The sequence below is a fragment of the Dromaius novaehollandiae genome, chromosome 5 (assembly GCF_036370855.1).
Source record: "Dromaius novaehollandiae isolate bDroNov1 chromosome 5, bDroNov1.hap1, whole genome shotgun sequence".
Classification (NCBI taxonomy): domain Eukaryota; kingdom Metazoa; phylum Chordata; class Aves; order Casuariiformes; family Dromaiidae; genus Dromaius; species Dromaius novaehollandiae.
Genome location: NC_088102.1, coordinates 62,683,921 through 62,696,257, shown reverse-complemented (window position 1 = coordinate 62,696,257; position 12,337 = coordinate 62,683,921). Strand labels below are relative to the sequence as shown.

General features: G+C 37.8%; 1 protein-coding gene across 2 annotated transcripts in view; it reads left to right on the top strand.

The window, feature by feature from the left end:
* TUB (TUB bipartite transcription factor) overlaps positions 1–12,337 on the top strand; it is a 174,958-nt gene that overhangs the window by 136,500 nt on the left and 26,121 nt on the right. For both annotated transcript variants that reach the window (XM_064513061.1, XM_026104388.2), the window contains one exon: positions 7,442–7,579. In XM_064513061.1, the coding sequence (XP_064369131.1) occupies positions 7,442–7,579 (138 nt within the window). The remainder of the gene's footprint in view (positions 1–7,441; positions 7,580–12,337) is intronic.

Sequence of the window (12,337 nt, the reverse complement as noted above, 5' to 3'; positions counted from 1 at the left end):
TAGGCATCCTTCATAAGGCACATTGCAACCTGTTTGTTTAAAATTGCCATTATATAATGCCGCATTTAGATCTGCGGGTTTATTTTCACATATCTCTACACCTCTTGTTTCGTGAAGTTTGTTGCAAACTTGAACAAACATCTTAGCCTGATTTGAGATGGCAAGATTCTGCAATGAGCACAGGTTCTGTTCAGTCTGGATTGCAAATATATGCTGGGCATTCCTGGAGCTGAGTAACATGCAGAGATAAACTAGTTACTGCTACAATATAATTACATTATTTAATTACATTTAATGTAAATTATGAAAGTGCATTTTTATAGGGAAGAAGAGTAATTTTATTTCTCTGAAAATGGTTCATTTCCATTGGGGAGAAATTCGCTTTTCACAGGACTGAGTAAGGCAAAGATTTGAGTGAGTGCCAGAGATGCTTTCATAAATATTACCATATTTTGTTGCAGATGTGGCTTTTCTTAAAAGCTTGGAATTAAAAATGTTTTGAATTAGAGACACTCAAAATAATTTTCATGGCAGCTTCCAATATAGAGATTTAGATTAACCATGTGTAAAAAAGCAAAATTATTTTGCTTTTTGACATTTGGCAGCACATCTAGATGAAATGGTTGTGTTGTGCAGATTTCTGATGACAAGTCATAGCTCTGGATTGTTAAATTTGACATGTCATTCTGCTCTTTTACCATGAATGATGAGAGAGTGTTTTCTGATGAGTATCAAGCTATCAACTTACAAGATGGACATCGGTATTTAAAAATACTTGTGTGTTCATCAAAACACTTTGCTGCACCCCTGTTTCCTGACTGTGAAAGGAGATTATGTTTATTTTTTTTAAGACAGCAAAGAGTATGTTCTGTGCATAGGACTGTATTAATTCTTGGAATGCTGCCTGACCTCTCAATATCATGTGGGTAAAATACTGTGCTTCAAATAAGCATATATTCTGAACTTTCCCTTTCAGCCATGATCTCTTTGCCTTCACTTTTTAAAACATCTTGATTTATCAACAGTCATTGTTGTGCTAGTGCATTTATAAAGTAGAAGAACTAACCTGATAACAAACACATCAGCAAGTAGCAAGTGTTTTAGCGGTCTTTTGGGGCTCTTGGTACTGAAAGATTTGAGAAGGAAGTTTAAAGGCAATTTCTGATAATAGTTTGGAAATCTCCTTTTTCTTTGTTTTAATATTCCACATAAATATATTTGCTTGCAGTTACCATTTCACAGCTAGCCGTTATTTTTGGTCCTCTGATGACCTCAATGCCAGGGAGCAGCAAGGGCCAGCTACTCCCAAAGGGGAGGTGAGTCAGGAGTTGAGGGTGACCCCAGCACAGGCAGTGCCCTCACCAATGGGGCGCTGTCCCGTGGGGCTGGACGCCGCAGGCAGAGCCGGGGCTGGTAACAGGGTCCATTGACATCCCCAGATACAGCAAGTGGTGAACCAGGGCCAGGGTCCTGCCAGGGCTCCAGTCAGGAGCAAAAGGAGGCAGGGCTGGAGACACAGCTACAACATGTATATGGGGTCCTCCATCCAGGAGGTGAGCTACCTGTAGCATAGGGCTGAGGGCATTCGGGAGACAGGGCTGGAGACATGCCCAGAGTCAGGCCCACCTACAGTGTAGGTCAGGAGAGAGTTGTAGGCCCTAGGCTGAGCTTAAATGGACCCCTGGGCCCATGGGCAGGGCATGGGTGGATGTCCCACGTGGGGCTAGTCAGGGCCATTAAGGCCTATTGGTGCACTCTGGGACCTGACTCAAGTTTTTAACTCCTTCCTGTCCTTAGTCTTCCTGCTGTAGGTTTTTCCACAGATCATTTTAGCTTTCCTTATTAATTGTCTTTTCCAAGGAGTCTGATTCATTGCTATCAACTCTCCATTTCACGTGCTCCCGTTTCTTCCTCCATCTGCAGTCAGACAGCAGATACCTGGGCATGAAGGTGACCTGTTTCATTCATTTCTTTGTACCTTCTGAGGAAGTCCCCTTGTAACAATGAGGTTTTGACAGTGTCCTCAAGCAGCTCCAAATTATTGTGTACACTTGTTTGTTTTTTTGCAACCCATTCACATTCAGTTTCATTTATGAGTATTTTCACCTTTGTAAAATCAGCCAGGTCAGCACAGCAATGTTAGATACATAAACTGCAAGGAGCCATAGTGAATTTACTGTTAATATAATTTTATAGGGGGTCTGGAATCTGATTGTAAATTTCTAGATGCAGAAATAAGCATTTCGAAGCAGACATCAAGTCTTCATATGTGATTAAATCATGTCTAACGTACCACAACCCTTATCTTAACTTAGGCCTTTGCATTTAACTAGTTTTATCATCAATATGTCCTTTATTAGGTCTTCTATACAAAGCTAATAAAAATATTTCATCATAAATATAGTATTTTCCCATCTTCAGTTTACTAAGAATATTTCTAAGACAATCCAATGTCTTTTAGGTGATTGCAAAAAGGCTGGTCTAGCTCATAATCCAAAGTTGATCGAATAAAATAATGAATGACAGCCCAAATAAACAGTAACATTCACTAATGCTAGAATGTTACAAAGAAAAGTTGCAAGCTGTTTTCATTGTGAAACACAAGAGCATCTCAAACAACACTAGGAAAACGCTTACTGATTTGTGCTGATTTCCTAAGATGCCCCTAGTTTAGCTTTCTTTGTTTGATAGTCATTCTGGCTTTCAGTTTTACTGTGAGAGGACATTGGTAAGTGGAGTGAGTATGTTTTATACAGTTGAGCCAATGATTTGCGACACATAACTTATACATCTGGTTTAGCCTCTTTCCACTTGAGGTATTTTTCAGGCAGACTGCACAATTTTTTAATGTGTTGATTTACAAAATTTTTTTTCTGTGTTTTTTTTTCCCCTCCTTCGTTCTTCACATAATGTGCCGATCAAGAATATTTTTTCTTTTAGCAATTGGCATTTTTTATGTGATAGGGTAAATTATGATTGATAGATTTTTTTTCTTATTTCTTCCTTTAAGATCATAAGAGTGTTCAGGCACTCCTATCAAGAAATATGGGTATGCAAATGAAAAAAATTGCATTTTCTCTGCATGCTACTTTGAAATTAATTTTCTGTGTGAACTTGTGATCATGAAGGACAGATGGAAAACCATCTTTTTTATTTTTACTCACTTGAATATGTTTGGACAATTATCCTTCAGTATTTTTTCAATTTTGCACTGTCTGCATCACAGATTATTCATTTTCTTAACAACTTGCATCCTTTTCTTTGATTGTGAGTTGTAGCTCTATCCCGTAAAATCTGTGTTCAACACACAGATCGTTCATGAGGGAGACTTCTTTTTTCCGCTTTTAGCAGTTAGAACATTGGCAAAGCAAGGGAAAGCCTAGAACTCTACCTTGCTCTGCTTTCATAAGTCTTCCTACATTCACCTTGTACTATGTTAATATACTACTTGTTTGTTGTTTTTTCTTTTTAGTTCAGATTCTGAAATAATACAGTAGTCTGCACTCTTCTGTTTCCTCAAAAATAATTGTTTTATGTTACAATATAGAGGCTAGTGGTCAGTACTTGGTTTAATGAACATGTGTGAATAACACTAAAATTAAAATCATGTCCTTGTATTATTTGAAAGTTTGCCAATTATCTCAAAACTGTTTCTTACATTTTAAGAGACGAAAAGAGAATGAGACATCAAGTTTGACAGTCCAGCAGAATTTGCTGTTTGGAATTCTGTTCCATCACGACACATCCTGCTTGCATTTCTGTCTTGCCTAACTGCAAATTCTAGTACAAACAAGTAATTCTAACAGAAAACGTGTTTTTTTTTTTAAGTGAAGATGTGAGAAATCTGGACAGGGTATATGGAATATTGGACTGGATTTTGAAAGTAGACTCCTAATGGTCTAGGTAACTATCAGTTGGGAATTTTAAAGTTACCTAAGTATTGAAATGAATGTGTATCTGGGTGATTGAAAGTCTTTAAAATCCATCCCTGTAGCTGCATATAAGGTATATGCATTTATTTGTTCTATGCTAGTACTGCTGTTGTTTTAAACTTCTGTTGAACTAAGGACACAATCATATTGTTATATCTGTGAATATTATCTAGGGAGGCCAGTTTAGCTCATATTCCTCATTCAGGCTTTCTTTTGGGGAACTGTGCATTGTTTTGTGGTGCTATATAACGTCTGTGGAAAATGCAGGTTAGAGTTTGCCTCAAGGTTCCCATGCCACTGAGCTGGGAAATTCTTATGCAAGCTTGCACAGAGATCTGTGGTGGTGTTAGACTGTGGATCTGAAAACAGACACTCTTGCATTTGCTTAGCGATCCAAAGATGTAGTAAAGGACAGAGGGAAGGTTATGTGATTCCCCAGCTACATAGTGGGGGGTCCATCACCTCTGCAAATTGTTCAGTTATCCCTTCATCTCCACACAGCCTGACTAGAAGCAGTGTTGGATAGATAAGTTCAAAGCTCCACACCATAATGACCAGCTGCAGAGCAAATATGGAGCTTATTAGAATTGGTAGTTCTTTTCTTGCAACTATCCAGGGTTGGAGAAAGCAGAGGACTGGAAAGAGAATACAGAATCTTCTGTTTTGCACCACAGCTAAATCTGTTGAACCCACTTAGCAAGGTAGGTCCACAGAGCTCTCTTTTGGAGGTCTACAGGTTTTGGAAAATAGACCTTTGTCCATCCTCTGCAAGAATCAAAGTATTGACCCTGTCTGATGGGAAATGCTGTGCTGCATAAACTTCACTTCCTACCACACTGCAATGGGCAGCGCTACCACACGAGGTATTCAGCGAAGTTAGCACTTAGGGGTGGGTCGGAACAGTACTCACGTACCTCTGTGCTTAGCTGCAAATGCAGAGCTGAGTCCCCTGGAACTTGATGCTTTCCTGACCTGAGTTTGTACAGCCAGTAGTAAAACTGCACAATTTCTTTTATACCTGCACTCACCAAAGAAAGCATTAGGGAGTAGATGAGCCTTAGCCAAGATCTGCTGTTGTCTGAATAATAAATAGCTAAGAATAAAATGGTGGGTTTTTGTGTGGGAGATGGTATTTTGGGGTTAGGTTTAGGTTTATTTTAGATGTAGTTATGAAATGTTATGATGAAATGTTATGGCTCAGAAAAGTGTCCTTTAGGAGCAGGACATTCTGTGTTAACTCCTGTTATGAACCCAGCTGTAGGTTTTGCACATTTATGGTTTAGATCTTACTTTGCAACCTTCATCACTTATGTCTGAAAGTCCTGTCTCCCATATAGAGCAGTGATGGAATATGTTCAAAATAGCCACTGGACCGAAATCTTGTCTTCACCTTACAGATCAAAATAGTGGAAATACTCCTCCTCTCTCCTGTGGAAGTCCCACTTCAGTACTTATAGTCAGATATCTCTTGACAAAAGTTATAGGACAGAACTAATTCATAAAACTTCAGACTTTTACTTATTAGCTCAAAGGACGGCTGACAAGATAGTGAAGATAAGTCTTTCGTTTTTCAATTAACAATGTCAGAATGTTTCATCCCTTCTTGATTAATCATTATTTTCAGCTAAGTAAATGATGTTTCCTCTAAATGAATGAGTATGGCCATATTTAAAATGCTTTCGAGAACTAACTGGTCATTGACTGTAGGTCATTTGAGAAGTACTGAATTTCAGTTATGAACCGATTTACCATCTTTAAAACAATGAAAAGAACCTACCTAATAATCAAAGAGAGACTGAGCTACAAATATAGGACAGTTTGTTGGGCTCGCAAATATACCTATTTAAAGACATCGCAGCAGGGACTCTGGTGCCCTGCTTAGTCAGAGGCTGCCATGAGGCCTTTTATGTGCCATTTTCCCTGAGGTTCTGTGCACTCACTCCTCTGGTTATGTCTTATTCATTATCCACAGTGCTCTGTGATGCTCGGCAAAGGGACTGCGGTCTTGTGATTAGTGTTTGATAAAGACAGAAAGAGGAATGAGGAGTTGGGCTATGACAAGCCATTTCTTTGGGCCTCTTTTCACACATACCTCTGCCAATTTCATGCATGTTCTCTACAAAAGTTGAGCTCTCCCTCTCTGTGATGAAAAAAGGAGTGCGTGTTTAATGAGTTCCTCAGATGCTCAATGTGTTGTGAATGTAGTGCTATTTGTAGTAGATTGCTGTGCCAGGGGAGGGTAGATGTGGGTTTGTAAGCTACAGTTCACAGAGACATAGCTAAATCCATTTCATCTTATTCCTCTGAGGATCACACTGGTGTTCCTGTTGCTGTTCATGTAGGTGAAGGATTTGGTGAACAAGGATTTTTTAAACTGATCTTACGAGCAACCAGTTCTTTCCAAGAAGGTTCCTTATCGGACATATATATATATTTTTCTTTTAAAGAAAACACTTCAGTTTCTGGTAAAAGAAAAAGGGATGGTGGGAGGCCCCAAGTGCCAGCATCATATTCCTCTGAGATAAATCCCTGTCACCATGTAAAGCCAGGGGGCTTAGCAATTAACAGAGACCAAGCAGCTCGTGCCAGCATCTCTCAGTGCCCACCTTTAGGTTGTTCTGTCTGGGGCTGGGAAGTTGAATGATTTCTGTATGCATTTCACAAAGGTAATTGCTTTTATGCCTTTGTAAACTCATTTTTATTTCACTTCAAGGCTTGCCCTGGCCAGAATAATGAGTTATTGTGTATGTTACTTTCATGGATTTCAAATACTGACCTCAAAGTGTGCCATGCTTTTAGAAAGTGATAAAACCTCTTTTTACTTTGAAAACAATTAGTATTGCATGAATTATGCTGACGTTCACAATTCATGCCATATATATCTTATGCTGAGATTTCAAAAGAATTAATTAATTTGCAGACATTACAAAGTGAGAGCAGTTTGTAATTTCAGCCTGGGCTGTAATTTCTCAATAAATGCATGGCAGTTCTACTAATCATAGCCTGGTATATACAATTGTATAAGATGTGTGTTTTGAAAACAAAGCTTTTGATGATTCTTTGCTTACGGAGTTAGGATGTAGCTGTAAGCATATGCACTGCAAAGTCTAAATTAAGTCATTCTGTCTTCATACTGCCACTCTTGATGGTCAGTCTGACAGTTCTACTATGAGGAAATGTGCTGCTTACACTAGCTCAGCAACACATTAATATTCTGATGTTATTTTTGGCCTGAAAGATAGGAGGTGATATATTATTGGAAGGAGAAAAAAAGTTAGGAAATGCATCCCATCTAACCTAACACCTTCAGTTTTTGACTGTAGCTTTGCAATTTCTGGCTTATTTGAATCTCTCTTCTGCATGAGTTGTCTGAAATGCCAATCAATACCAACCCTAGATTCCACTACATCTGCTTACTCCTTTGTGCCTTCACAGCGTTCTCAATTCGTTCTCTCTCGTCTCTCTCTCTCTGTTTTTCTTTTTTGGTGGGGTGCCCTGAACCTCTCAAGCAGTGCAGGAGGCCGAACAGGAAGATGTAAAGGTGGTAGTGGATGTCCAAGCTCCGAAATCAACTAAAAAAACCAAGGCAGCAGCTGCAAGCTGTCAAACTGGCAACACCAGAAAGGAGAAAAAAGGGAAACACAAAGGTTAGCTGCATGCTACTGAATGTCAAATGTTGAATTGACTGCAAAATACTCCTGTTTTATTTTTTATTTTTTTTAATTTCTTTGAATACCAGTGAATTTCTACTAGCTGGAAATTGCCTAAAATTAATTTATTAAAATTTTTATGAGACTGGAAAATGTGGGTGACTTGGGTCCTGTCTAAGCATATACAACCTGGGAGTGAAGGAGGGCTGAAATTTGTAAACCAAATCTTTTCCAAAGCAGCATGTTTATTTATATTCTAGAGGAGGAAAAAAGTACTCATGCAACAGACACCTGTGTTTCATGAGTGTTAGGGGAATGAGACTGTCATTCACCAATGTGTTTTTAGACTGTCTGCATGTAATGTAATTTGGAGGAACGGCCTTAAATTGCAGTCATTTCTGTGCAAACTGTTACTGAGGCTTAAACTTGGCACAAATTAGAGGTTAAGTGGAAGTTTTGATAATGACTTTAACAAAACCAAGATATGATCCTCAGTGGTATTCTTCGAGTTGTTACTTCAGGGTTACCAGAGTTCAGGGAACTGTAAGCTTGGGAACTGTAGAGTTAACTGAATCTTTGAAGTCTCTTCCATTGCCATTAGATGGTTGACAAAAGATTTTTGCTTGCTTTTGTGGATTATTTGGGTATTTGGATATTTCCCCTCATTAACATTCAGGCAACCTAGATTTGTTCCATGCTGTAACCTTTGCATGTTCTGTAAATGAGCAGGGGTGAATACACTTGACATGCTAAAAGAGCATGTTAAAGGTTTCCTTCACAATTTAAGTATAGTGACTATTACCTTTGTGAGCATAGCTGAGCCCTTTGTGCTTTAAGAAAAAAGAACGTTTAGACCTGATCTTATGAATAATGGGCTAATTCAGAGTGAAAATCTTTGAATTATACATGAATAGCTCTTGAAGCTGTGGTATAACGATAGCGCTCTGAATCTTAGATGTGTAATGCTTTTTTAAGTGGCTCCAGGAATGATGAAACTATGATCAGATAAATGTGAGGGAAATACTGGCTCTAATGAGGTTACAGTGGCATAAGGCAAGAGAAGAATGCGGCTAATTGCTTATGTAGAGCTGATTGTTCCTCTCAAGTTAGGTAGGGGTCAGTGCATTTTGTAATTCTGTGGTGGGTAGTATGGTGCTTAGCAACTCTTTCTAAATCTGTGATTATTGCTGGTTTTTCACTCTTGATGATGATATCCAGTACATACTGTGCCTATTTTTAAAAAGAAACATCATTTTTGTGGGAAGGAGACCACCAATGCAGTATATTGCTTAGATTTTGTAGTAGCTCAGCTGATTAAACTGGTATTTCTGAAAGCTTTGGTCTCCCAGTTTATTGCTGGGTATAATACTGAGTATTGGAAAAAAACCAAATAAAGCAAATGAATATGTAAAATGCTTGTCTTTCCAGTGGAGGTAGTGGATCAAATTCTGGCTTGATTTGTGACTTTCATGATGGTAGGAAGGTGCAAATAAGGATGGTATTTTTGAACCTGGTGTACACTATTGCTGGATGGTCATAACAGAAAAATAGTGCAGACAAGTAAAAATAGTTACAACAGCTACCTATGAAAAATGTTCACTTTGTTTGGTATTACAAATACAAAATCACAGCCTCTGTAATCTTTAGATATCAAATACCTAAATTATTCTTTCAGAATTGAGTTTCCTGAAAGATTACAGGTACATATTAGTGTGGGGTTTTTTCCAGTATAGTTTTGTGAGTAAATTAATAAATACATCTCGTAAAGTGGTTTTTTGTTTTGTTTTGTTTTGTTTTTTTGGCTATGTATGAGGAACTGGACAGAAACAAATCAGGAAGATAAAAAGAACCTTTTTAAAAAAAAATATGCAAAGCCAGGAACTAATTCAAAGTGAAATCTGATAGGAAAATTCAGGAATCATTCTGTGAAAACATTTTTTTATGACAGCATATAGCATATATAGCATGTAAATATGTCCCAGGAGAACCCTGCTTTGAACTGCACTGCTTCATTCACTGCTATGAGCAATATAAATGAGGATTTTGACACTTAAATCTGCAATCTGGAAGTTTTATAAGTGTTCAAATAAATAATAGCTTCCCCATGATTTTTCTTTTATGTATTACATTAAATTTATGTAGTATGTTGGGCATTCCCTACTGCCTTTATGAGAGGCAGAAAGCAAAATGAGCTGCTGTGACACACAGCACTTACTCTGCCAGGATGGCTATTTCATTTCTTGATTTGGTTTGCTTCTTTCGTGTTTCTTTTCTCTCTTTCACGCCTGTCTGTCTGTTTTGATTTGCGCATCCTGTCCCATTTTTATATATAACAAGCAACTATGTTAATGCTGGCCAACTAAGAAAGCAGCACCATTTGTTGGGCAAGAAGCGTCATTTCTCAGCATAGCACTTCCTTGTCTGACAGGAGAAGAAGAGTTCATGCAGAGTAGATTTATCTTGGTTTCCCTGCACGTTAAAGAGAAAGGGCAGAAGGAGGAACAAATGAGTTTCAGCCAAGAAACCCCCCGATCTGACAACACTTCTAGGCTATGCTTTGGCAACACATGAACTTTATTGTGTAGATGTTATTTTGGCTTCCCTCAAGATACAGATTTATGAAAGTATAGTCCCTGCTATGGTTTTCTTGTTTTCATCAAGGTGAACAGAGAGATTATTGTTGAAGCAGAACACTGTATAACTATACTTGCTCTTAGTGGCCTAGTCTGGCATTAGCGATAGTCCCTGTTCTGATGGAAGTTTGGACTAAATCACCTCCAGAGGTCCTTTTCTGCCAATACTTCTAATTGTTTGCCTTCCCTATATTTGCAAAATACCTTTGTGATTTTGCATGTGCTTGCACCCACGTTGATGGACACATAGCTGCTTTAAGAGCAGGCACATACTGGGAAATGGCTTACATAATATTGACAGCTAGAATATACTTCAGGTTATTTGGTCCTAAAAACAGACCAATAAATGCTTTTTTTTCCACTTTTCTTTCCTTTAAACCTTGTGCTTTTTTAATAAATTTCTTTTGAGGAGAGTTTCATCCAACAGTGATTTTTTTTTTTTTAATAATAGAGTTCTAAATTTCTAGAAGATGTATTTTCATATTTCATTATAATTATTTTATTAGTGCTTCCAAAGCAATAATTCTGAGCAAGAACATTTTCCATTTATTGATTTGTGCAATACTGCTTTTTTTGTGCCACTGTTCTAGAAGTAAACCTTGTACTCAGTGGTCTAGTTTACTGATAAATGCATATTTCAAAAATATCGATTGTTGTCTGGTCTTTTTAACATAAAATGTAGATCACTTCAGATAATAAATGCAGAAGCAGGATTTGCTTTAAGTCAAGTTCTTTAATGGTTGGAAATCCTGTTTGTTCTGGTGTCAGCGTAATAAGAACAGATTCTGAGGCTAAACTCCCTGGTTTTGGTTTCCAAGTAGGCCAACCAACCTTTGAAAGGTTGTGCTGCCATCCTTAAATTGGAGGAAGAGGTGCTCTGCAGTGGTCTCAATGGGCTGTTTGCAGTTGCAGTCCCACTGCTGGCACCAGCCTTGCGAATGTTACTGACGTGGATATGACTTCTGTGTCAGACCAGTGGTTTATCTAAACTGGTGCCTTGCCTTCGAAGTCATGTTAAAAAAAAATCACAAATGGAGAAAATGTTCCAGTAGTGTGTCAGTTCCATTTCCTGAGACCATGCTTATAGAAGAAGTACAGGCTTCCTGTAGAAGCCTTTTATTTAATTAGGGTCAGAAAATTTGGCTTGAGATTTCTGTTCCTCTGAAGGCCTCCTGTCTGATCTTGGTCAGCTCTGCAGATCTGATTCCGCAAAGGGTTTAAGGATATTCCTTAAACTTCATGTGTGAGCAGTATGTCCATTTCTGTATGTTGAATTTGTAAGTCTCCTAAATGCTTTGTAAAATGAAAACTGGACTTTTTGTATCCTGTTTGTAAACTAGGGACAGAAATATTTGTTTTCTATGCCATGTACCTTTCCCTATATGTAATCTCATTTGCCAATCAGTTACTGAGCTCAATTAGTTCTCTTCAATTTACTGTACAGTTCTTTTTAGCATGTTTTCTAGTTTGCAGATGTCCTATGAGGAAATTATTAATTTATTATAACAGTTATTTTAAAATAATTTAGAAATGTGTGTTTTCTTGTTACCCTAGGTACTGTAAAGATCTCTCTATAAATAATTAGCTTATCATTCTTTCCCGTATGTACAAGTTTATGTAAAAGAAGCAAGAAGAAATAACCTTTGCTCAAAAATCTTTTCACAGCAAAATGTTTGCATACATAAAGACATGATGAGTGCAACATGATGTATATAAATACAATTTGATTCTTTTCTTATAAGATCCAGTTATTGGGGATTCATGTACTACATAGTCAAATTCTTAGTTAATGCTTTGGAGAGCTGACTTACTATGCTTATGCCTGTGATATGCTGCTGGGTAGTTTGTCACATTCGAATCTGTAACCAGTTTATTCAAGGATAACATTGTGTGTTTACTATTGTCACATAGTGGTATCTTTCTTCATGTTCAGTCTAGTGCTTGCTAGTGGTCATATATACCAGCTGCCTCTCTGAAGCTTCCCCAATTAAACATAGCTTGGCAGTAAATAGTCTTTTCTTCTTCTTCCCCTTTATTCCCCCTAATTAACTCATTCTTGATTATCTCTTGAGCAGTAAAATCATCAAAACTGCCATTTTAGTCTGTCTTCTTTAATTTCCTT